We start from the raw sequence: 27,682 nt of genomic DNA on the forward strand, positions 1-27,682 counted from the left end.
TAACTATAGCACCCCTGCTTTACTACTGTTATTAACAAGCTAACGCTAACTTGTCATGCCTGTCAAGCTGAATGACGGGTAAACATTTACATTTACAGCATTTATCAGACGCCCTTATCCAGAGCGACTTACAATCAGTAGTTAAGGGGACAGTCCCCCTGGAGCAACTTAGGGTTAAGTGTCTTGCTCAGGGACACAATAGGCGAGTTGTCCACGCGAAGATGCAGAGAACAGTCCGAACGCTGTTTCATCCCCCCTCCACACCTGTAGGTGGCGCTGTCAAGTTCTCCTCCACGGTGAGTTATACACCAGCACCAGGGACATTACGTTCCTCACTTCAAAACGGAACAAAAGTAGGATTCTGTAGCGATTTCCCCTGCTGCTGAACTCCCTTCTTCCTCCTCAAACACTCCAACATGTTTGCGTTTCAGGTGCTGGATCATTGCCGTGGTGCTCCCGTGCCGTGCCATGTCGCTTTTGCATATTTTCGCACAGATTTCTATGCCTCCGCCATGTATCTGTCCTCTACCTCCGCTTGCTTTTTTTTTTTTTTTTTTTGCTCTGCGTCTGCTAGCATCTGTGCGCGAGAGAGACCGAGTGTGTTCACTCCGCGCTCAAATAAAGTTTTTTTTTTTTTTTTTTTTTAATATTCAAACGTCTCCGCATCGCGCGACATTACGAATCGATTAGGAAATTCGTTGCCAATTCTTTTAGTAATCGATTTTTATCGATTCAATCGATTCGTTGTTGCAGCCCTAGATATATTGCATACCGTTTATACCACGCAGCCCTAACTAATGCTTGCTGAAACTTTGGATTTAGTTACAACCTTCAGTTTAGCATGTACAGAAGTAGATTTGTAACAGAAAGGTTGCGGGTTCCACTTCCAAACCATGCCAGTCCCCACACACTGCTCCCCAGGAGAACACTTTCATTTTCATGGCACCCTTCACATTCTGCCAGATTGTCTGGGCATCATCATCATCTTTAAACCACCACACAGGAGGCAGGAGATTTGCCCATGGACAAAATGGTACAAACCTGTTACTTTTTGTGGTCATATGCTTCATAGGTGAGTATGTGACTAGTGTGAATGCAGTGTGAAATGGTTGCCCAGTCAGTGCCAGCAGGAAAAACTACCCCCCACTCATGAAGTGTTACTATTTGGATTTTGGAGTGCACACATTTGTTGTATGATTTTATTTTGAGAAAAACTAAACATTGTAGTAAACAGTGTTTTTGCCATGACTGATGTAATGTAGAACATGTGCTCATGACTTTCGATCTCAAAAGGCTGACCTGGCGCATAGAATAATTTCTGTACGTAGACATTCGCCATCGTCTCAACTCTTTCATCATAGCAGGTCAACCATATGATCTTAAATGAAAGCAGGTAAACAAGAAAGTGCTGCTGGGTATTTTCTTACTCCTGCTCTTCCAGCTTCGGCTAACCAGAATTTTCTGCTTCATATGTTTTCTTTTCTGAAAACTGAAAAAAGTGCTACGTTCTTCACATCTGCTTTATAAAAGAGCTGAGAGTTAAAAGAGTGAGCATATCAGAGAGAGAGTGTAGTTGTGTTTCGTATGTCTTCAAAAGAGCATGAGTGTAAATGTGTGTCTTTGTGATTCATGTGCGTTTGTGTATCTGGGTGATGACTCATCCTCAATGGCATCGGCTTCCTGCTTTCTGTTCGGTTTTGCCTCTTTGCGTCCTGGGGGGAGCTGTTCTCTGAATGGCTTTTTCCAAACGCTGCTCTCTGATTGGTCTTCTCCCAAATCATGTGGTCCCCCCAGGTCTGTTCGAAAGAGAGAGAGAGGATCACCTGTCAGTCAAAATTCTCTTCACTGAATGGCCCTGCTTCCCATACACTCTGCACATGAAGAGACACACACACATGCAACCTGACAGAGTTATGCCCTCACACACCTGTGTGTGTTGTGAAGGTTGTAAAAGTGTTTGTGTGTCTATTTGGAGCTGTGAATATAACCAGCATGCAATAAATAATGTTTTATCTTAAAACCTCAGTTTCTGCATTTACATGTGGAAAAGGAAAAATCTGACAACATGAATCTGCTGAATTTTTACCCATTTCCTGAGTGTTATTGTCTGCATGAGGCAATTTTCTGCAATTGAAAATGCAAACAAATACAGGGAGTGCAGAATGATTAGGCAAATGAGTATTTTGTCCACATCATCCTCTTCATGCATGTTGTCTTACTCCAAGCTGTATAGGCTCAAAAGCCTACTACCAATTAAGCATATTAGGTGATGTGCATCTCTGTAATGAGAAGGGGTGTGGTCTAATGACATCAACACCCTATATCAGGTGTGCATAATTATTAGGCAACTTCATTTCCTTTGGCAAAATGGGTCAAAAGAAGGACTTGACAGGCTCAGAAAAGTAAAAAATAGTGAGATATCTTGCAGAGGGATGCAGCACTCTTAAAATTGCAAAGCTTCTGAAGCGTGATCATCGAACAATCAAGCGTTTCATTCAAAATAGTCAACAGGGTCGTAAGAAGCGTGTGGAAAAACCAAGGCGCAAAATAACTGCCCATGAACTGAGAAAAGTCAAGCGTGCAGCTGCCAAGATGCCACTTGCCACCAGTTTGGCCATATTTCAGAGCTGCAACATCACTGGAGTGCCCAAAAGCACAAGGTGTGCAATACTCAGAGACATGGCCAAGGTAAGAAAGGCTGAAAGACGACCACCACTGAACAAGACACACAAGCTGAAACGTCAAGACTGGGCCAAGAAATATCTCAAGACTGATTTTTCTAAGGTTTTATGGACTGATTAAATGAGAGTGAGTCTTGATGGGCCCGTGGCTGGATTGGTAAAGGGCAGAGAGCTCCAGTCCGACTCAGACGCCAGCAAGGTGGAGGTGGAGTACTGGTTTGGGCTGGTATCATGTGGGGCCTTTTCGGGTTGAGGATGGAGTCAAGCTCAACTCCCAGTCCTACTGCCAGTTTCTGGAAGACGCCTTCTTCAAGCAGTGGTACAGGAAGAAGTCTGCATCCTTCAAGAAAAACATGATTTTCATGCAGGACAATGCTCCATCACACGCGTCCAAGTACTCCACAGCGTGGCTGGCAAGAAAGGGTATAAAAGAAGAAAAACTAATGGCATGGCCTCCTTGTTCACCTGATCTGAACCCCATTGAGAACCTGTGGTCCATCATCAAATGTGAGATTTACAAGGAGGGAAAACAGTACACCTCTCTGAACAGTGTCTGGGAGGCTGTGGTTGCTGCTGCACGCAATGTTGATGGCGAACAGATCAAAACACTGACAGAATCCATGGATGGCAGGCTTTTGAGTGTCCTTGCAAAGAAAGGTGGCTATATTGGACGCTGATTTGTTTTTGTTTTGTTTTTGAATGTCAGAAATGTATATTTGTGAATGTGGAGATGTTATATTGGTTTCACTGGTAAAAATAAATCATTGAAATGGGTATATATTTGTTTTTTGTTAAGTTGCCTAATAATTATGCACAGTAATAGTCACCTGCACACATAGATATCCCCCTAAAATAGCTAAAAATAAAAACAAACTAAAAACTACTTCCAAAAACATTCAGCTTTGATATTAATGAGTTTTTTGGGTTCATTGAGAACATGGTTGTTGTTCAATAATAAAATTATTCCTCAAAAATACAACTTGCCTAATAATTCTGCACTCCCTGTACATACTATTGCTAGTTATGCTGCTATTTGGACCCAGGCAATTGACCTATGAACTTGTTGTTTCCAAAGCGCTATAAAAGACACATTGCATAGGGCATGTTTACTAATGTCAGATAATAATGTCTGTCATAATTAACAGAAATAAACCGATATAAACAAGAAAGGACTCCTTTTTAGTGTCTTGGAGAGGAGGAACTAACTACTCTCCCAGCCCACAGCAATATGCCCCGTTCTGTTACTGATGAAATGTCATATTCATTACACACACTCCGACACACCCGGTGTGCATTACACACACTCTCATTTCCCCAACTCACGCATCGGACCTGCTGTGAGTCGGCGTCAGTCATGGTCTGTATACCACTGCAGATTGAGGTCTCTGTACAGTGCATGCACAGAACTGCTGTGCATTTGTGTTGTGTTGTGTTGTGTGTGTGTGTGTATACATGCGCCCATGCATTCTACACACTTACAAACAAATTGCTTTTGCATTTAACAGGCTAATGGCGTGTCTAATGTTAAAATCTATATGCCTTCTTGAGCACCGATATTTCATTTTCACTGTGTGTGTGTGTGTGTGTGTGTACAAGCTGGTGCTTTTGATGGCAGGTTTAAAGATTGGGTGCAAAGGCAGTTCAAATGAAACCGCAGTTAATCAGTTTTGCTGCTATTTTTAAAGTAGCAATTTCACAGTAATTTTGTGTGTTTTTTTTTTTCAGCTTTGCATGTTGTCTTCACAGTCTTAGAACTGCTCTAATGACTCTGAAGTGCCCTATGCTCCCCTCTTGCATTTTCCTATTCTGTTGCTCTCATACTCGTTTTGTCTCATACTGTGCAACGCTTTAGCCGAACTGTTGGCAGAGCATGAAATGATTCAGCAGAGCTGGAGCAATCATAGCCTTCATAGATATTCCATCATGTGCTTGGAAAGCTAGCATCAAATTGCAGGCCTCAAAACAGAAGGGGGCAGTGAGAGAGAGGAGATGAGAAGAAAGCACAAAGGAGAAAGACATAAAAAGTAAGAAAAGGATGGAGGGAGAGAAATATATATCTCAATATTGTGATTGAGTTGAGGGAAAAAATTGGATCTAAGGCAGAGACATGAATCCAACTCTGATCTACATGTTAGTTTGGTCCCGGACGTGGTCCCAAGATAACAGATTTTTTTGGTGAGCACTGATTATGATTTGTATGATTTAAGTTTTAAGTTTTATTATGAGGAAACCAGAGATGGAGTGGATGGAGGTTTTGTTTTCAGTTTTTAAAGAAACATTTCTTCTGTTCATGAGATATTCATGATATATTAAATGTCTTGGTTTATTAAATATTAAATGGCCACTGGTTTGCATTGTCCAGAATGAGGAATTAGGGTTTTTGAGAGCTGTCAGTATTGTCACGGGATTCATTATGAATCAAATATACAGATATCAAGCATGTTGTTCTTGTTTCATCTTGTTTTATCTAGTAATTTTGGTATATCTTGTTGTAAGGAATGTGAGGCAGGGGAAAAATGAAGAGAGCAAGGATATGTTTATACTAATTATAATATGATAACTTACACTAGCAAACAAGACTCATTCACTAAAATCTATTGTGGTGCATTGAAAAGTCTTCATATGGAAATGTCTGTTTGTTTGTCACATTAGTCAGTTTTTTGGGCCTCTCAGTATGACAGACCATTTACGTTTTTGGCGAGGTGAGGTCGGAGGCCTCGCCAAGTCCTATGATCTGACATATGGGATGAGTTGGTGCCGCCAATGGGGATTTGGAAAATCCCCCCCAAAAAAACGGAAAACGAGCCGGCGTCAGGAACAGGCTGAGGGCCTGTGCACAGCTGGTGGAACAGCGTTGTTCCCCTCACTCACTCCTGCTCACCGAACCTGGAACTACTGCCCATCATATGTCGTCCTTTTTATCTTCCTCGGGAGTTCACATCATCATCAGCGGCGCTTACGTCCCACCGAAAGTGGACACGGACACTGCCTTATGCGAGCTGCAGGAGGCGCTCACACAGCACCAGATAGAGCACCGGGACGCTGTGCTTATTCTGGCAGGGGATTTTAATAATGCCAGCCTCAAACGCGCAGCGCCAATATTTCATCAGCTTGTCACCTGCCCCACCAGGGGCGAAAGGACACTTGGACCACTGTTACACGACAATTAAGGACTGTTACAGGGCACAATTTCAAACACCGCTCTTCAGGACGCACTGGATGACACAGACTGGGGCATGTTCCAGAGCACTTCCAGTAGCATTAGCGAGTTTGCGGAAGCAGTTGTGAGCTTCATAGGGAAACTGACGGACGGCACCGTTCAGAAAACGATCGTCAGAACGTTTCCAGATCAGAAGCCGTGGGTGGATAAAACCATCCACGACGCTCTGAAATCTCGCACCGCAACCTATTGTGCGAGGCTCGCTTCCGGGAACATGGAAGCATACAAGGCTGCGTCGTACAGCGACAGGAAAGCGGTGAAGGAGGCGAAGCAGCGCTACGGGAAGAAACTGGAGTCGCAACTCGAACAGAGTGACTCTAGGAGCCTGTGGCGGGGACTACGGACAATAACGGACTATAAAGCACCAACATCCGGTACGATGAACGCAGACGTGTCTCTGGCAGACAAGCTAAATATATTCTATGCTCGCTTCGAGGCTGCAGCTAAAGACACTTCATCATTTCTTCATTACCGGACACACTCGACCCAGTTTGCTTACCATCCCAACCAATCCACAGACGACGCCATCTCACATCTCCTCCACACAGCACTCACCTATGTTAAAATGCTTTTCATTGACTATAGTTCAGCATTTTAACACAATAATCCCTTCCACACTCACCACCAACCTGGAGCACCTGGGACTCAGCTCATCTCTCTGTCAGTGGATCTCCAACTTCCTAACCGGGAGACCACAGGCCTCGGTGTTCACATCACGCATGGTCCTGTCACATCAGCACCGTGGTGAAAAAGGCCCGGCAGCGTCTCTACCACCTCAGACGCAATTCTTTATGTATTCAATAGTATATCAACAACAGACGCCTGAGAGGTTTTAGACTGCCTTCTAAGGTGCTCAGGAACTTTATTATCCTAGTCCAAAATATGACTTATTTTTTTTAATTTTTTTTTTATTTTTTTTTTTACTTTGTGTCCAGATGGTTTAACATACAAAAAAGTTTTTGTCTCGTAGATCTGGCCAAGACCAACATTTTGACATATGGTTTGTCTCTGTCCGATTTACAGATCACAATTTAAGAAAAACAAAAAAGTGTCAATGGACGAAAAAAGTTAACTTTTTTATTATTATTCCAGACTTTTTCAGCACTTAATGCGGGTCATACCGAAGCACGCACACCGGCAAGCTATAAATTAGTACTTTAATGTGCTATTACTTTTAAAAGCAATCAGAGTGGGCATGGCAGAGCTATTAACGCTCAAACGGGATTATTTTCGCATTGGAATGCATTGAATGCTAATTTTAGCATTGGTAGAATTTGTAAAATGGGGCCCCTTTTAAGTGGTACTACTACAGTGTCATTGCCAACAAAGGGGCCCCTACAAGGGGTACTGATACAGCAGCATCAGTGGAATTCAATGGAATCTTCAACCAGGCACTTCATTAGGATGCCTGCTCAATCAGCCACATTATTAAGACTGCCCTGTCCTTCGGCCACTTTATTAGGGACGCCCTGTCCATCGGCCACTTTATTAGGGGCGCCCTGTCCATCGGCCACTTTATTACGGACGCCCTGTCCATCGGCCACTTTATTACGGACGCCCTGTCCTTCGGCCACTTTATTACGGACGCCCTGTCCTTCGGCCACTTTATTACGGACGCCCTGTCCTTCAGCCACTTTATTGGGGATGCTCGGTCCTTCGGCCACTTCATTAGGGTGAATTGGTATCACTACATTACATTTACAGCATTTACATTTACAGCACTTATCCAGAGCGACTTACAATCAGTAGTTACCCTGGAGAAATTTAGGGTTAGGTGTCTTGCTCAGGGACACAATGGTAGTAAGTTGGATTTGAACCTGGGTCTTCTGGTTCAAAGGCGAGTGTGTTACCCACTAGGCTACTACCACCCTTTATCAGACGCCCTTATCCAGAGCGACTTACAATCAGTAGTTACAGGGACAGTCCCCCCCCCTGGAGCAACTTAGGGTTAAGTGTCTTGCTCAGGGACACAATGGTTGTAAGCGGGATTTTAACCTGGGTTTTCTTGTTCATAGGCAAGTGTGTTACCCACTAGGCTACTACCACCCCCACTAAATTCTCCATAGGCATAAGTTTGAGTTGAAGCGATGTGTGTGTATACGGCCTGGTCTGGGTGCATTATTTTCCATGCTGGGCACCAGCAGCTATGACCCTGATTAGGAATAAGTTGTTATGGAAATAAATGGATATCATACACAAATGAATGTAAATCTTAGAGATCTTAGCAATAACAAATTGCTGAGGTAACAACATGAAGCACTTTTAGTGCCCAGCTTTGAAATACATGTGTTCTTGGACAGCATAATGGTTCAAAATTGAAGGCATGAAGAAATAATACAGCATAATACTTTATCAGTTTTATTGCATGTTAAATGATTGAAGTTAAATAGTTTATGTGACAAGAATCACAAATGAAATATTACTGAGTCTTGACTGCAGTAGAGCCACTCCCAGGCTGTGTAGTTCTGTGGAGAAGAACAGCACCCAGGGGTACACAGTTTCTCTGCGCAAGCCGTCTCTCTGTTGCTAATTTCCTGCTGCGTCGGGATGCTGAGGCTCTAACTGGATTGTCACAGCTAAAGGCTCGTATGGAGAACCATACAGTATGTGAGCCTACAAATATTTTGTTTTGGAAAATCTTATTGGTTCATCACACTGCTGAGTTAAATTAGTTCTGTGAGGAGAAGGATTAAATTGGGGACGTTCCCCCTCTATTAATGTTGTTTTGAAGGGTTTGAATTTGGATTTACTGAATCCCAACCGAATCCCAATTGGTTGGGATTCGGTTGGTAATAGTGCTGCCTGACAAAATCCAGCTCTATTTATCTCTTTTCATTTTGCAGGCTTTCTCCAGGCTTTCTTTTCTAGTATGTGTTCCTTTTATAGTCAAGCTTAAGTGATGATCGTGTCTCATAGTGGGTGAAACTCATTACAGTGGAGAAATGCTATATGCCACTATTGGTACAGCTGCAATGCAATATCACTACCACAGTCTTTATGTAATTCTTTTTAATTCTAATTTAACATTTCCTTTTCAGTTTCAATACATATTCAATGATAAATGTATCTATAGTAATATATGCAAAAATTGCATTGTGGTCTAAACATGGCAATGATTTAATTAATTTAGGTTTCAATTGTGTTCTTGCCCACAAAGTAGGTTTCCTATATTCTACACGTCTTAAACAATGAAATGTAACTCCAGGTCAATCAGACTTCTGTGAAATCAAACTGTCCACTAGCAGTAGCATGAGACTGAGTCTACAACCCACACACATGCAAGCTATGGCCATCAGCGTAGTGTCCAGAGCATGGAGACGCTACCAGGAGACAGGCCAGTACATCAGGAGATGTGGAGGAGACCGTAGGAGGGCAACAACCCAGCAGCCGGACGTTACCTCTGCCTTTGTGCAAGGAGGAACAGGAGGTGCGCTGCCAGAGCCTGTAGATCAGCCTGTAGTGTGTTTTTCCACCTGTGACCTCCATGGGTTGATTTAAATTTGATTTCCATTGATAATTTTGTGTGATTTTTGTCTGATCATTCAACTATGTAAAGAACAAGTATTTCATAACAATATTTTATTACTTCAGATGTAGGATGTCTTATTTTTGTGTTTATTTTTTTGAACACTGTACTTATGTACATCATTGCTCTGTTTGGAGAAGGATTACCACAATGTCTTCTTTGTCACAGCACAAATGGACACAGGACAGACAGACATAACAATGATCACATGTTGGTTTTTGTACAACAAGTGAATATCAGGGTTCCCAATTTCAAGCAGTTTTCAGATTTACACTTTAACATTTAACATTTATGTCATTTATCAGATGTCCTTATCCAGAGCAACTTACAATCAGTAGATACAGGGGCAGTCCACCTGGAGCAACTTGGGGTTAAGTGTCTTGCTCAAGGACCCAATTGTAGTAAGAGGGGTTTGGGTCTTCTGGTTCATGGGTGAGTGTATTACCCACTAAGCTGCTACCACCCTACCGCACTTGCCTGGCATGTTTGGTAAATTAGCAAGTGGACATAGACTCTGCAAAGATTTCGCATTCTATAATGTTGCATATTTTTTAGAGCGGGAGAGCAAAACAAAACACTCACTGGGAACAAAGTTGTGTAAATACACATCAGGTTTACACAAAATTTCCTAACCCAAATGATCAAACTCCCTGACTTTCCCTCTCATTTACTGAAATTCCCTTACCTATGGGATTCCTGGAATATACATATACATTTATATGGATAACCACAACCTTCATGTTCAGTACTGTGAGAATGGGGAACTTGGAAACGGGGAGTGGGAAGGCAGAAACACAATTGCAGGGGAGGTGACTTACTTTGAAAGGAAAGACAAACAATGGTTAACACAGACCCTGAGAGACACTGACAGTAGAGCCACACCGGCTGCAGTAGAGATCGTTACATGTAGACAGACGCAGACTACTAGACATGGACCGGGCCAGTCAGGCCCTCGACTCGGAAGTCACACAGCCTCGGATTAAAATGCAGACACAGACCACATTGTTCTGCCCTGAGACCAGACACTAATACACAGGGCAGGACACTGCTGCGGCAACAGGACACATGAGACATTGCGTTCACCCACAGAGGGATTTGTGCAAACGGAGAAATCAGACACACAAACCGAGACGAGACAAGACTCGTACAGACGCACAAACGTACAGTGCTATACAATGGACGTGCGTCTAAGAGACCGGACCACTGGTGCAGGGGAAACAGGCGTAGGGAATGAGGACTGGGCGTGGCCTGCACTCAGCGGTAACTGCAACCCGGTAACCGCAACCAGCTGACACTAGATGCCGGAGACTGTTGTTACAGTATTTGCTTGCCATTTGTGAGCTTGACATTTTGCCACACAGTCACCGTTTGGTGGATGAGCACTCTTTGATGATTTGGATTTCGTGTGGACGTTGGTTGCAATGTTTTGGGTGGTCAGGATAAACCCACATTTCCCGCAACTCATATGAAGCAGTCTCACACTTTTAGATATAGAGCAAGAATTTATGGCAGGGAAGCAAAGTAGTTTGTCTGCCTAGATGTACTCTTCAATAATTTCCGTTTGGAGAATGCTGTGCTTTGGACTCATAAAATATAAATGAGGATTAATATTGAAATCATCCTCATGCATCTTTCAGCCAGGCTCTTATTAACAGGACGTGGCAGATTGGGAATCTGTTAAGAGCAGAGGCTCAGTCTTTACATGCTACAGAGCTCCAGTCTTGCAGTGAGCTGTTACATTCAATAAAGGAGTTGTTTTATTCCTCTCTACGTGTTTTAGTCAATTCATTCTGCATATCAACACTTAATCATGCAGTGGAACTGAAACAGGGGACTCAGCAGGCCAGGCTGATCATCAGTTGTGTCCTGGAATGTTCGTTTGAGTGGCATGTTTTGGCATGTTAACGGAATTAAATGTTTCATAATATCTGTGTACCCATCTTAAATATTAATACAAGTAAAAGTGTAAATATTACAGAATTCTTTTTGCATTTTCATTTCATTTTCCACAGAATTGCCCAGTTGATAGATGTGTGTTTTTCCAAATCATGTCCAGTCTATAGAGTTTAAATAGCTAAGAGAACACAAGGGATTGGTGAAATCAATGAACAAGAACCAAGACTACAAGTCGAAAAAAGTCGACTTTTAACAGTCAGCTGTGGAAAATCAAGACCTTATTACTCAACACATTCAAAAATGTAGGGTAATTTTGAAATTATAATTCATGAAATGTGTTTACATAGAAACAATAAAAAAAAAAATTGTTATTGACAAAATTTGAAATAACGATGTAGTCAAACCCACATCAGCTGATTTCACTAGATACTAATGTGAAGAAGGCCAGTTTTATGCCTTTTTTTAATAGTTAAATTGTTTATAGATGTACCAAGATAATTGAAAATCAGTTAATCAATGACGCTTTTAAGTGGCACAGCATGCCATTGGAATTGCTTGTTGTTGATAAAGTTCCTTTCTGTATGCAGATATTCCATCATTTACAGTCATTTCCAGCTCCCATAGTAATTTACAACTTGAGCAATGTCTAGACTTGAGTGTTGTCCATTTATTGATATTTTTTAATGCACTGAACAGTTGTTTCCTGTCAAAAAAGTGCCCCTAATCTTTTGAATAGTAATGTATATGGAAGAATGACATTGGAAACTGGACCTAGTGATGTTAATGGGCTGCCATCGTCATGATGCAATGGCATGAAACCAAAGTAAAGAGGGGATTTTTGCACCAAGGGTCAATCTCCTGTGTCCCCAGTGCCTGAAAGTGCATACATTTCCAAGGATAAAGACCAGATGTACATATGGTCAGGGAAAGATTGCAGGTGAATTCCAATTAAACACAGCGTGGGTGAAAGAAACCTCCAGCATGATTCGCAGTGAAGTGCAAGGAATGTCCTCTGGATTTCATAGAAAATACATCATGTAAGGATCCTTTCTGAGTGGAGAGGCAAGACTCTGAGACAGCCAGCTATGAAACCCAGCAATTCCCCACATGGGGTTTTGAGAGCGGCCAGAAAGAAAGCTATTACATTGGAGGACAAAAAAACTGAAATGAAATGTTGAAGGTTTGTCGGCAGCCATGATGAACCTTAAATCCAAACATGCAGGGATTACAGGCTTTGAATAAAAATGTTATTATGAGACGTTGTGTAATTATATGTCTATATGGTTCTATTAACACAACGTCAGTGGTCCTGTCCTTGGTTCTGATCTGACTGCTGTCTGTGGTTCTGACATACATTTTGACACAAGCTTGTTTGCTAATCTGGTGAGGCATACCTGGTTAATGTCTGTAGTCAGCTTCCTCCTGCTATCCTCCAGAGAACAGCTGCTCTGCAGCTGGTTTTGTTTGGACCGTGTCCTGAATAGAAACGTCTGGACGTCTGCCACATTCAAGACAAACACGGCTCCTCTGAAGGGCCGTCCCAATGAGCTAACAGATGGGAATAAAATCTGCCTGTAGCTGCCACCACACCGAAGAGATGAGTAAACAAGCCTAGCAATCGTCTCTGTGTGTGTTTGAATCCCATGAGTATGAACAGCCACTGGATGTCCTGCATTTACACTTCTGTAACTGCGCTCCAGCACATAGAGCAAGTCGATATTTTAACGGATTTCTCTGAAGAAACCCACAGTTCACATGTGTTGTTGCTTTAAGTGCTTCTGTGCACAGAGAATGTGCAGAATAATGTCATCTTTTACTCATTACCTTGCATAGTATGTTCTTTCACTGCATTTGTTGGAACATAAGAAATGCGTATTTATTTTAAAATGTTTACGGTCATTTAGACAGTTTCATTTAGACGGGGCAGTTGTGGCCTAGCGGTTAAGGAAGCAGCCCCTAATCAGGAGGTTGCCAGTTCGAATCCCAATCCGCCAGGGTGCCACTGAGGTGCCACTGAGCAAAGCACCGTCCCCACACACTGCTCCCCGGGCGCCTGTAATGGCTGCCCACTGCTCACTCAGGGTGATGGGATAAATGCAGAGGACAAATTTCACTGTGTGCACCGTGTACTGTGCTTCTGTGTATCACATGTGACAATCACTTCACTTCACTTTCTTGTCGTCCATATAGGAAAACACAGTATTAATTTGAGTGTAATATGTTTTAGTCATAGACAAGTTTAGAAACAAAGCTGCATTTGCTGATGCACACTCAAGTAGTCAGCCTGCTTTACCTTTATTGCCCCTTTAATCAGTGCAACTGTTTCCGGCTGTATTGCAAAAGGGTTTTCGAATAATCAATGAACTCAAGACTGATTGTTTGCCACTAATGGTCCTCTCTACATTAACAGTAAATATAGTCATTAACAATGTCAGGACACAATTATACATCAATTTTATGTTATTTTAATGGCTCAAACAATTGTGTTTTTTTGCCAAATTAACTTTTATATTTCATCATAAGTATATTTTTTGCTCTTTTGTTTTCAAAAATAAAACTCAGAAACCGTTGAATTACACTCATTAGTTTTACCGACCTGCTACTGTAAAAGGATTGCTGCCTCTGGAGAAGAGAAGAACAGTAGATTTCCATCTAACTTAAGATAGATTTTCTTGGCTAATAAAAATAGTAATGATTAATACAAAGCCATGGTAACGCTTGCCACAACTGGTTTCTGTTTCACTTTTGTCACACTTATTCGGCCATTCCCACTCACTCTCTGTTTTCCTCGGTCTCAGTGAATGACTAGTTAAATCTACTTCACTCCATTATTCATGTCCATTACTGCAACCCATGGTTGTTGTTTCAGATGGTCTTTTAACTCTGGTTTCCCAGCACTAAATGTTTTTTGCCCAATTCATAATTTTTTTTTTTGTGCAGATGGTAATAGTTTGGTATCAGTACAATCTCTCAGTATTCCCTGCCATAAAAGGATATACCTCTATATGGGTGCCTGATTGTAAACTAGGTCATTCTCAGATTATATTAAATGCACCAGGATGCCTGCAGAATATGTCAAATTTGAATCCAATGATATATTTATAAAATAGAAATCGAATCAATTTTATGACCACAATAATGAGCAATAAAGGAGCATTTTTATTTTTCTCCTTCTAGTGTTGTTGCAACCTAAGTGTCAATACACTGGATAACATTCTAACTGACCCGTTCAGCTTGAAATACGCAGCCGTCTTAAGACTGATTGTTTCAATTATTGTACCATTTCTTTTCTTTTACAAACTTTGAGTGTCACCTGAGAACATTGACTGACCATCTTTTACCTTGGGCGTCTGTCATCAGTAATATTAGGGGAACATTTTTCATTTCGTTTTTGGGTCACCACTGCATCGTAAATTCAGAACCAGAGTGATGTTAATTGTCCAGATTTTCCTCAACTGACCCTTCTCACAAATATCCCTTCTCTGTCTTATGACATGTTGCTTTTGGTCCATTAAGCATTTTTTCTCTTCACCGTCTAGATTACTTTGAATTGCTGAACAGTGCAAATGACCTTCCCCATTATTAGGTGATTGATTAGGACTCAGAAAGAGCTGACCTTAAAATGGAATCTAAATTTGCCTCAGAATTATGTAATTGGGTCTTAGTAGATGGAAAGTGACAATCAGATCTTAAACTAAAGAGTGTTTGAATGTATGTGTGTGTGTGTGTGTGTGTGTGTGTGTATATAAAAGTCATTTGGTTTATGGTGTGGGCAAAGAGTTATGGCCATTTTAATGACCTCTTTAAAAAGACATGAGTTAATGCTTGAGGAAGTTATGCATGTCTGATCATCTATTATACTGGGGTAGTATGTGTTGGATATTAATCTCATTATTATAATTGATCATCATCATCATAGCTCTGCCAGTCTTTTTCTTATCTGCACACACGGAGAGAGAAAAAGTCTGAAAAGAGATAGATAGACACACCCTGGGGGTGTTTTGTCCGAATAGAAGACCCTGGGCTTACGCCTGTTCTCTGGATTCTCCTAATTAAAGCATGTACTTTGTCTTTAGTATTTGCAGTCATTATAAAATTGCTTATATATGAAAATTACATTGCATTACAATAAATGTTACATTTACATTACAATAAATGTTATTTTATAACCTTAAACTAGAACTTTGGTACAGATCTAAACCTCACCCTAGGTGAATGTACAGTGGTAAACAAGTGTGTGGCATTTATATATCAAATGGCAGTGAAGATATAAATAGATGTTTGTGTGATACTTTAAGCAGTTTTTCATGGATTTGTCCATGAGTCTGATTGGTCTAGTTGGCCTTGGGCTGGAAACATTTAATCCTATACTTCAGTATTTAGTCAATACCTCTTAACACCCACCCAATTTCTCACTAATGTTACATTATGGTCTAGTTGTCCAATAATGTGTATTATTATCCAAAAATGTTTTATTATATTAATGACACACTTTGTTTCCTGTAGAGTTTTTTTTTTCTGTACTTTTGTATTTGATTCATTACTTCATGTGCCAGGACAAAAATCATTTTACATCTGCATAATCAACAACCCGATTTACCCAAGGAGTTTTACTTGAACCAGTCGTATATTTCAGCACTGTTTATGTTAACCCTCAGCAAAGTTGGTGTGATCTCTTGTATTTTCATGATAAGACATATGAATAAGACATATTGCTTTATCCATGCTCAATCACGTCACAGTTAGATATTTCTTGGTTTTCTGAAATAAGTAAAAATGGGTTCTGGCTGGTTATCTCTAGCTTAAAGAGGAGGAACTAACTTACATTCTGGTTGATTTAAAGCCAGGCACAAAACATAAGATTCCTTGTTATAGTGCAGCGTCCATCGCCTTGGACTCATGTTTCCTTCTGCTCTCTACATTCGTGATGCATCTTGTCTATGGGGACACAGATGCGATCTTGGAAATTATAGATATCTCTACTAAAACAAAGCATTCCAATGGGCACACATGGGCAAATAGGAGATTAGCAAACATTACCTCTGTGCTAAATTGTGTTGAAATATGTCCCTCTGTCTTTCAAATCTTTAGCCGTGGATTCTTGTTTTATATTATTCTGTTTTTGCTCCATCTACTGACTTTAATGTCATACTGTGCTTGAAGCTATAATTACTGATTTTATGACCCTTCCTGGGAACATTATGGTGCACTTTGTGCAGTTTGTGTCACTGTGAAATGTAGCTTTATAATTGTGTGTGTGTGTGTGTGTGTGTGTGTGTGTGCGTGCTTGTTTAGAAACCTTCAAGCACCACATGCCTTCATATGGTTGATGATAAAAGTAAGCACCTACTTTGTGGAGACCTTTAGGTTTTTCTAATCAAAGTGAAATGGCTTTAAGGTCCTCTGGGATAAATACATTATTTATAAATGGTACTTTTTGTTACTAGGTTAAGATGAGATTTAGGATTATCTGTGATATTAAGAAATCATTAATAATTCTGAAACATCCTTTGTGTGTATTATGATTTAAAGCTGTGCATACTTTTTTTTCTTCATGATTCTGGTTTTCGTCCAGTTGAACTTCCACCTTAAGCCTGCACACACATGGTTTGATTGATGTGAGGAAGCACAGACTGATGCCTTGGTGGATTGAAATGTCATCCATCTCGTTAGCGTGGGAGATTGGAGTAAGAGATCGGGGTGTGTGTGTGTGTGTGTGTGTGTGTGTGTGTGTGTGTTTGTGTGTCTGTGTGGTGGGGTAGAGAACAGTGGGAGAGAGCAGATTGGTCTGTTTCTCCATTCCTACCTCTGCCTCCGCAATTCTCCTCTTTTTAATTTTTCAACATCTGCAGCTACTTAGCATCACACATTCAACCCCTCACTCACCTTCTCTCTCTCTCTCTCTCTCTCTCTCTCTCTCTCTCTCCTCCCTGCCTGTCCTCTGTCTCCGCCTCTTCATCTCTTCTCACTTGTCCTCTTTCTCTCCTCCCCCTTCTCTCTCCCCACCCTCTCTCTGTCTCCACCTCTTCATCCTTCTCTCTCTCTCTCCCTTTCCCCTGGTCCTTCCCCTCCCTCCCTCTCTCTCGTTCTCTCTGCCTCTCCTCCTCTCTCAGTGAGATGAAACAGGAGCTGGTGGAGGAGGGCAGTAGATGCTCGCTCCTCACCAAGCAGCACCGCTTTAATGAGCTCTGCTGCATCCGCTGCTGCTCCCCCTTCACCTTTCTGCTCAACCCCAAGCGCAGCTGCCTGGACTGCAGCTACAACGTCTGCAAGGCCTGCAGGACCTTCAGCCAGAGGGAGAACGGCTGGATCTGCACCGTCTGCCAGAAGGGCAGGTGAGTGGATCATATACGTGCTCACACGTACACACCCAAAAATGTAGAGGTTAATGCTCACACACTCTCACACACGTTATTCGTGAGGCGCATACATACTTCAGCCACAATATTAAGCCACTGAACATTGATTGTCATTAGGCAGCAGTCACTTTTTGAAGGTCTTTAATAGTGATATACCTCCAAAATATCCCTGATGTAAGTGGTCCAAGGAAGTAGAACCAGTGAAAAAGACACGTGCACCCAAAGCTTATTGGGGATGTTGAGAAGGTACGTCTGACCTATCTGGTCATGAAAGAAAGTGATGGATATAGCGGTGTGTATGTGGCATGGTCATCACGGTTAGATCGTGTGCACGGCCGGTGTGCTTGTGCATTATTTACCTGTGGGGAAAATGGCAGCAGGATGCACTATGGGAATGTGATGTGATGCACTGGGAATTGGACTACAGACCACAGACAGCCCTTAATTGAAGCGGCTGGTAGGAATGGTTTGAAGAGCTTGTCACAGCGTTCACTTCTGTTCAAGCATCTGTGGGATATGCTGAAAAAACTGTGTTGAAGCATGAAGGCCCATTGCACAACCTCTTTTTAAAAGGTGTCTTGGTACCTTCAGAGGTGGTTGTTGGTGATCACTGTAAGCACATACATAGAGAAAACATGCACTCTCACCCACGGTAACACACAATCACACACAATCAAATACACAGCAATACACATTCTCTGATGATTACATATAACCATGTCAAGATAGACAGTCACACACAAACACACACAAACACCCTCGTGGACAAAACACAGGCAGACAGGCAGAAAGTGGATTTGTCAAATGGGCAGGTTGGTGCTGCCTGTCTCCCTCACTTGAAATCTCATACACACAAGCACATCTTATGCACAAACTCATGCACACACAGCTAACAGCGAAACACACAGAAATGGTACAACGTGCCAACGTGGCATGTCAAAGCTCATGAATCTGCAGCATGTCAGTGCCACGATGTTACAGCCACCAGTTATTCTAGAGAGAAAGAGAGTGTGTGTGTGTGTGTGTGTGTGTGTGTGTGTGTGTGTGTGTGTGTGTGTGTGTGTGTGTGTGTGGACATCTACCAAAATAGGTTTACTAAAGATTTGAAAGATAATTTACAGGACAGATAGAGCCTAAAACATGACTTTTGTATGTGTGTGAGAGAGGATGTCTGGATAATGGAGAATTGATCCTGGTTGTAAGTTGTAATTCTATTAACAATGAACAGAACAGATAGTTTAGATATTTATTAAGGTAGTAGGAACCTAGGGTGTGATCACAGGTTAGATCTCCACTTGCTACTATTGTGTTCCTGAGTGAGACACTTATTCCAGTGAAACCGAATTTACTGATTATGTGTTGTCTGCTTGTACCAATGTTCTAACTGTGAACATATTCTAATTTAATTGCAAATCCCCCCCGCTGCTGCTCTGTGGTAGTCTGCACCACACACTGCTGATAAAATTGGACAGAAGAAGCTCAGTGCAGGGCCTTGTCTGGGTTTGTGTCCATTTTTGCCAAAACTGTTTGAGCGTTCTGGAAAAAGACATCAAACACGAAAGAGTTTGGCTGAAAACCAAATTGGCAGACATGCCTGGGTACAACATTAGGCCAGTCATGTAAATATTCGAGTCCACAGCTACTGAGCACATTAGAGTCTAAGGAATAGACAGCCTCCACATTACCGCTCCTTCCACTGATTAAATAGGCCTTGGGGAAAGGAGGGGGGCAGAACTTGCACTGTAAAGACCCTTTCAGCAGAGCAGGAAAGATGGATGACTGGCAAATCCCCTTTATTTTACATATTAAGGTTATCCTCCACCCCTCTGCACATCCATCTGTGAAATGAAGACATGGACTTAACATTTTCAGCTTTCACTTCAGCCCAATGTCATATTTTCTCTTAATCTGGCTAGAGTGCTGTGAGTGTGTGTGTGTGCGTGCATGACATCAGTTTAAAAGATGTTATGTAGGACGTGCCTGTGGAGTGGTCTGTGGAAGTTATAATTTAGAATTTTGAATTTACAGATGCATCCCTAATATGGGAATTTATATTGGGATAGCATGTTCACCATCAAATGTTTCTAACAGTTTCATTTTTTAAACAGTTATTCATTAGAATTTGAAACTGGCCCCATATATATGTAAACCAAAGCAGGTGTACACACACTCTCACACACACTCGCACACACACACACACACACACACACACAGACACACACACACACACACACACACACACACACAGTATGAGAGACAGACTGAAAGGTCCAGAAAGACATTTCTCCAGATGTAATTTTGTCATTTCCTGCCACTGTTGAATTCCTGAGAGCCTGCAGCCAAGTGTGTGTGTGTGTGTGTGTGTGTGTGAGAGAGAGAGAGAGAGAGAGTCCTTTATTTAGACAGTAGAGTGTAATTGAAACATTTACTTTTTCACGTTACTCCTACTGGGAGTAGTCATGGACTCCACGATCCAGTATGTAGTAACAGTGGAGTAAAACTGTGGGGTGTGTGTGAGTAACAGTTCTGGCCTTGTGACAAACCTCCATGCCATCTGCTGGTTGACACTCTTTCATATGACACAGTTAACCGCAAGACTCTCCTGACTTGGATTTCAGGGCTCAGCATTAAAATGGTTGTTCTTTTACCAAGTGACTCAGAAAGTATCCACATCTGCTTCATGCAGACTCTCCACTGATGTCCCTCAGGGCTCAGTACTTGGTCCTCTCCTTTTTTCCCTCTACTCAAGATCACTTGGTGAGGCCATTTCCTTACATGGTTTATCCCCACTGCTATCTACTCTTTTCCTCCCTCAGATGTACATGCTGCTTCTAAAATCTCTGCATGTCTAACCTGTATTTCATCTTGGATGGCAGCCCATCATCTAAAACTCAATCCAACCAAAACAGAACTAATATTAATTCCAGCAGATTCTTCACCTGTTACTCCATATGCCATACATGTAAATTTACATTTACAGCATTTATCAGACGCCCTTATCCAGAGCGACTTACACTCGCACTGTCCCTGTAACTACTGATTGTATTAACCACTAGGCTACTACCACCCTTTGTGTGTAATATGTGTGTAAAATGTAATATGAAGATGGATAAATTGAGTATGCATTTTTAATTCCAAGATTTCCTCACATTATCTGTGCAAATACATTAGAACACCAGTTATTATCACCTGTTTTATTCAAAAATGTATTTTTACTGGGTAATGACAGTAACAGGGTTTAGAATGACTCTTCTAGGTATTTATTTAAATTGTAGTATTCAATTATAATAGTAATAAATACATGAAACATGGGTGAAAACATCTGTTGCATAAAACAAGTGATTTGTAATGATATTGTTACGAGTCAGTCTAGGGGTACGACCCATAACAAATAAAAGAAAAGACGAAAACCTACTAACAAAAAAACTAATAAATAAAGAAGAAATTCATACAAATTACAATGACTAATGACAAACAAAACAGGCAAAAAAAGTGAAAAACAAACACCAACAAGCCTCTTACGGGAAGCGCGGGGAAACCGGAAGTGATGCAATCTGGAAACACAACACAACACAAACACAGAACAGAAACACACCAAAAAAAAATAAAACAGAATGTAACAATATTCATATGTGATGAATATATTCATGGTGATGATACATCCCTTGTGAATGTATAAGGTTTTAATGGCTTGCAAGGGTTGAAACTTAAGCTTTTTGTAGTTCTCCATACACCCTTTAAAGTTTCCATTAGAGCGTGCCCAGTAGGAGTTTGCATTCTCTGCATATTAATTAAAAGGAGCAAATTGCACCACCATCCATTCAGTTATCATGCTGAGAAGTACAAATGCAGTGAATTATAATTAGGAGAGTGGGGGACTCTAATGATAACAATTCAAAAATGTAAACTAAGGCATTTGGACTATTTCATTTAATGTTTCATTTGCTTTTGGTCATTCAGACAGCTGCCTTGTGCACAGAATGGAAATTGTGAGAATTGTCTTTGTGACCTGAGACCTGGCAGTTTTGCCAGCTGGGAACTGTGTGTTAGATCAGTGCTGCACTGCACTCTGATTCAAGACTGACTGCGTTAAGCAGCATAATGGTGCACAGTGTGCTTCACAGATCAGGGAAGTAATCTCTGTGTGTGTGCCTGAGTGTGGACAGGGAAGAAGGCATTTGGAGAGGAGTAACTATCTTCAACCATTTTAGCCAGATCCACATTCTGTGTGAAATGGTACTCATTTGCAGTCTGAATGTATTTGTTGGCTGGTAAAGCAACATTTTGTTAAATTTCTCAAATATTTTTGGTCATACATTTCAACAGGTCCACAAAAACCTCTTAAAGTTGTAAATTTGAGGCAGTTGGGCCAAGTATAAATTCTGTAGCTTGCTCAATTGCTCTTGGGGATGCACTGGTGGCCTAACAGGTAAGGAAATTGACTCTTAACCGAGTTGCGAGTTCAAATCCCAAACCACCAAGGTGCCATTGAGGTGTCCTTGAGCAAGGTAACATCCCCACACACTTGATGGCTGCCCACTGCTCACTAAGGGTGATTTGTTAAATCCAGAGAGCACATTTCCTTGTGTGCTGTGCTTTGTATCACAATGAAAGACTAATTGCACCTTTATGATTCATGCCCAAAATGATTATATGACCCACAAATGACCCAAATGAAATATATGTAAAATGGAAAAGGTGTGGAAGAGATTAGGCAGCCCGGGTGAAGTTGAGAATGAGAAAAAAGATGAGGATGAGACATGCTGTATGGTCAAAATACTACATCTTAGAACAGTATGCAACAGTATGTATGTATTTACATTTATGGCATTTAACAGACGCCCTTATCCAGAGCGACAAACAATCCATTGTTACAGAGACAGTCCCCCTGGAGACACTCAGGGTCTTGCTCAGGGACACAATGGTTGTAGTGGGGTTTGAACCTGGGACTTCTGGTTCATAGGCAAGTGTCTTAGCCTCTAGTCTACTACCACCCCATGTGCCACACTGTATGCCAAAGTTATATTTAAAGTTATATGTAAAACCCTGCAGAAATATGAGAGTGTGTGTGTGTGTGTGTGTGTGTGTGTGTGTGTGTGTGACTAGGCATGAGTGCATGTCAGGCATCAGAGTGAAGATGAAATAGATATCGGATCTGAACCGTAAGCCATTTTCTTTATCACTCCTTTTATCTTCTACATTTTCCCCTTTACCCGCAAATGCTCTCAGTCAAAAGGATGAAGTGGAAACACCCAGGAGGGATGTGGCGAAAGTCACTTTCTTTCATCACCCTTGGTGAACAGTGGACAGCCATGACAGGCACCCGGGCAGCAGTGTGGGGGCTTTGTTCAGTGTCACCTCATTGGCACCTTGGCGGATCGGGATTCGAACAAGCAACCTTCTGATTCCTTAACCGCTAGGCCACCACTGCCCACTGCTTTGGTTCTATCACAGACTCATTACAAATACATGCATTTATCCACACCTCAAGCAATCTCAGTATTCTAGTGCACTGCCTGGAGCTAAATCAGTGTTTAGAATAATCGGCCCTGCCCTGCTGCTGTGACAGAATACTGTGATCACCTCTTCCGTTCGGTACAGTCAGCCATTTAAGAAGGACACAGTGGCCGAGAGGTCTTGTGATTGTGTGTGCGGGCATGCACTTTTATCTTAGTGGGAACCTAACGTACTCGTCAAAATAAGTAAACCGGAATTTGTTATATAAAGATAAGGCGTAGAGCCTTTGCCTTCGACAAAAGATTTGTCATTGGAGTTATTATTAAGTTATTTTCCCATATACAGAAATTTGCCCTGGGTCTTCATAAATACATGAAAATAAGTGCATGAGTATGTAAATAAAAATAGGTCTTCCTCCGATTGTGCATTACATAAATATTGCAGTTTGCAATGTGTGTTCTGAATTTGCTTTTATTCAGTTTCACTGCTTTGCCACAGTAAATCCCGAATCCCCGAAGAGATGAGATTAGTGCTTGGCATTTACGGCCTTTGTGTTTTTATTGTTTTTGTGCAGCAAATCAGAAAACTGGCTGCCTCTTTTACATCTCACAGCTGGCCATGTGACCTGGTGTGTGTGTGTGTGTGTGTGTGTGTGTATGCATGTGTTTAGTACACCCACCAGGACATCTTATGATCCGTTTATCCCTTAATCGGTTAGTCATTCAAATGCCCCCTCTTGCAGTTTAATCCTGTGTTGTTTTAGACCTCCATGGGAAATTCTGCAAGCTTGATGGAGCCTGAATCATGAAATGTGGAATTTACTAATACAATTCAGCACATAAATGACCCACAAATAGAGCAAAACTGTTGTTCTAGCACGGTTTAAATAGTCAACGATTCACATTGATACTGTGAATAGTATAGTCTCATGGTTTATGTGGGGAAGACTTGCTGGTTCATTTAATGATTAATTGTCCCATCAGTTTTCTTCTCTTTTTTTCTGTTCCTTTTTATGTCAAGGTTTGCTGTTTCCCCCCCATATGATTTGTGAGTGTTTTATGTCGAGGTCTGGGTGTAAACCAGTGCACCATGGACTGAATCATTCTTCTACCATATGATATGTGCAGTCAAGCAACATAACAATGAAACTGGGGGAAGATACTAGACATGGAAAGCCCCTCGCGTTTTGTGACCTTGTCTTCATACGTTTATGCTGTGAGTTTTTTTATCAGGAACGAGGAGGTGGGGCACACCAGCAGCGGGCAAGGTGGGCTTCAGAGTAGCAGAATTGGAAGGCAACTGGCTGTAATCGGGATCGATGAGTGTGGGTGGTTCCGGGTGGCAAATGTAACATCGGAGACAAGACTGGAATCGTGGTCGTGGACGGAAAAGGCGGTCTGCCAATTAAGAGTCAGAAGGGCAATACTAAAACATGGAAGTTGGCTTGAGGTGAGATCAATCAAGCAAATGACTTACAGCAAACATGAACTGTATTGACGAATTATACTGTCTCTTGACCTGGGCGTGTAGTCCTTCTGCTTCAGCGAGGTTTGGGTGTCCCAGGCTCCCTCTGGTGGCCCGGTGGACAAATGGGTGGACCAATGGGAGCCGTGACAATTTTATATTGCTGCTGCAGTTTAATCATGGAAGGAAAATGTTTTTATCATTTATAAATAAAAACATTTTCATTTCTATGAAATGGTTGAAATTATTGCTTCATTGTGATCTTCATTATTTTCTGCTTTATTCCAAAATGGGTTAAATGCATTATTTCCCTCAGAATTCATACAACACCCCATAATAAAACGAGGAGAAAAAAGTTTACTTGAGGTTCTGGCAAATTTATAAAAAATATAAAACTGACAAAGCACAGGTACATAAGGTCAGGTGCATCCATATCTCCCCCGGTCATCAAGAGAACTTTTTCACAAAGTCATTATGGGTGTTGTGTGTAGAATTCCGGATGCACTGTGCATCCTGCAATTTTAATGTGTTTGTACACTGTTCACATCCACTATATATAATGCATCACAATGTAAAGATGCTGAAAGGACTTTATATAAAAAGGCCAGTTAATCCTGGATTTTCTCTCAGTATATGATCATTTGTGCATTGATGGAGATGATTAAATGACTGAGAAATAAAAATGCTACATGAGAACTTTACTGTTGGAAAATATGCCAAATGAAATCATGTCAAGAATAAAGTTTTTTTACGCTTGCATGAGATGGTAATTCAGACCCTTTGAAAAAGGCATATTTCCTAATACTGCACTCCATTTTGTCTCATTTACAGGTGACATGACATTTTAAAGTACATGGTGTAGTATGTCTGGACAGAGAAGGAACGACTTCTCACGAGAGACTTAATGGGAACACAGTCATTTTGAGCAACTCTGCAATAGAAATGCAGCTACTATCTTCGTTCATCAGCAAACATTCAGCATCCATCATTCAACGTCAGCTCATGGCATTTGTGCGCCCTTTAAAATACATAGTACAAATCTCTATTCTCACAATCAAATCAGTATTTAGGGAATCTAATACTGAAACAGATACACAATCTGAAGGTGTAACACTGGCCCTTGAGAAATGATGGAACGTGAAGGATAGGATGATGGAGGGAGCAAGAGCGGTGATTGAGTTTCTACCCATGAAAACATTTCCATAATTGCAGAAATCCCTTCCTTCACTGTCAAACACCGACAGAGCTCTATTATCTCCCTCTTTCACTGTCTGCACACATAAACACATTTGCAGCCTTTTGTTTCTGAGTGTGTGTGTGCATAACAATTGGCAAACTTGTTCATTTGCATCTCCCGTCATCCTGGACTGTGGTACTGAGGCATTCCAACTGATGTCTTTTCTGTCTTTATTCTGTCTCTCTTTCTCTCACACACACATATTATACATATTTCCTCTCGTTGACAGATAGCATGTGTAGGTTTTGTTCATTTGGACAATTTTTTTGACATGGTATTAAGTACAGTGTTAGAGCAATGCTTGTATATAAATACAAACATTATTTCAGATACTTCTTGTTTTATGTATTTATGTAAATCCTTGCACTTTATCATTGCCATTTGAAAATAGTGCCCAATGTGTGTTAGGAACCCAGCAAGACTGTGCCAGTGCCATTTTTGAATAATTCTGTGCTGAATTGAAATGACAGGCTTGGATATATTACATACGTGCAGCGGGGCGGGTTGTAAAACCCTCGAGGTGCTAGAAGGAAACATGCCTGCATTTTTACTGCTTTCATTAATTGATAGTCTTACATCGTTTTAATGCAGCATTTTCAGTAGAGCCTTCTCAGAGGGAGTTCATGTCTCTCGTGTGGAGTCTCCTCTGTAGAAGGGCGTTCTGCTTCTGTGAGGTTTCCTTTGAAATCAAAGGAGCCGTTTTATTTTTCAGCATCAGGTATCAAAGCTGCATCAGCGGCAACAGCAATTTCATTACAGTGGCAGTGAGAGCCTCTGTGGATTTGTCATGCACTGTGGGTGTGTGCATGTGAATTAGAAAGATAAATGTACAATCCAATCTCTACCACATATAGAATCTTCCTTGCAGTGAAGTGTTAACCCTTTGACTTTCTGCTGCATGTTTCAAGATGATTTGTAAGAATACGGCTTTCATGGTGTATGTGCAGGTGTGTGTTTTTGTGGCAGTCTCACTTTCAAGGCTTTCTGCAGCTCAATGCTGAACATTGGCTTCAAGTCTACAAGCGTTCAGAAAGTGGTTGCTTCCTCCACATGTCTGCTTAATTATGTGTTTGTTGAAGTCCATGCTTTGATGTCATAGGTACAACATGACATGCTTCTCCACATCCAAGGTAATGAACAACTGACTTTTAACTAATTAACATTTAGCAGTGCAACATCACAATAGCATGTTAATCGCTGCAATGAATTCATTCATGTTAAAATGACATGGATGTGAAATTCATCTTATAGCCGGAGATGATCCACTCTTCAAGATGGAGAGGGAACAGTGGAAAAACCTTCAGGGCCAATTCAGAGGACACTTTTTTTTGCATTTTTGATCTTTTTGTTCTTTTCTAATGGAGATACATGGCGGCCGAGGTGTTGAAACAGGGGAGCAATGTGCTTGTGGAGTGTCTGCTTCTGGGCGGGTCTTTTTTTTTCAGGCTTGCAGAGAGTGCAAAGCAGGGGCGACCAGTTGAAAATATTTAAACATGCATGTGACATGAGGTTCACAGCTCTTCGCAGCACATCTAATTAGTTACAGTTCATTAGTTATAATTATGATACAATGAAAAACCATATAACAAATAGCAATGTAAATTATTTAGTAGTATGGACTTATTTATTATGCACTATGTCTTCCTGTGCTAGTGCATGTGTGTATGCATCCTTGGGCCTATGTATTTTATTTAAATTGATTTAAATGGCCTGGTACTATGACCAGTATACCAGCTTGAATGGGAAATAGTTGCAGCAAAAACATGCATAACTATGGACACGACACACACAGGTACTGTCCTACAAATGAATCCAAAAGTGGGACAGAACCTGTACAAGCAA

At 41.3% G+C, this 27,682-nt stretch overlaps 1 protein-coding gene across 5 annotated transcripts in view; it reads left to right on the plus strand.

Moving 5' to 3' along the window:
* myripb (myosin VIIA and Rab interacting protein b) overlaps positions 1–27,682 on the plus strand; it is an 87,898-nt gene that overhangs the window by 30,462 nt on the left and 29,754 nt on the right. For 4 of the 5 annotated variants that reach the window (XM_028969515.1, XM_028969517.1, XM_028969514.1 and 1 more), the window contains one exon: positions 17,437–17,658. In XM_028969515.1, coding sequence (XP_028825348.1) covers positions 17,437–17,658 — 222 coding nt within the window. Of the gene's footprint in view, positions 1–4,745; positions 4,857–17,436; positions 17,659–27,682 lie in introns of those variants that run through there. The other variant, XM_028969518.1, reaches the window with a different exon arrangement.

Source organism: Denticeps clupeoides, chromosome 2 (genome assembly GCF_900700375.1).
Source record: "Denticeps clupeoides chromosome 2, fDenClu1.1, whole genome shotgun sequence".
Lineage (NCBI taxonomy): Eukaryota > Metazoa > Chordata > Actinopteri > Clupeiformes > Denticipitidae > Denticeps > Denticeps clupeoides.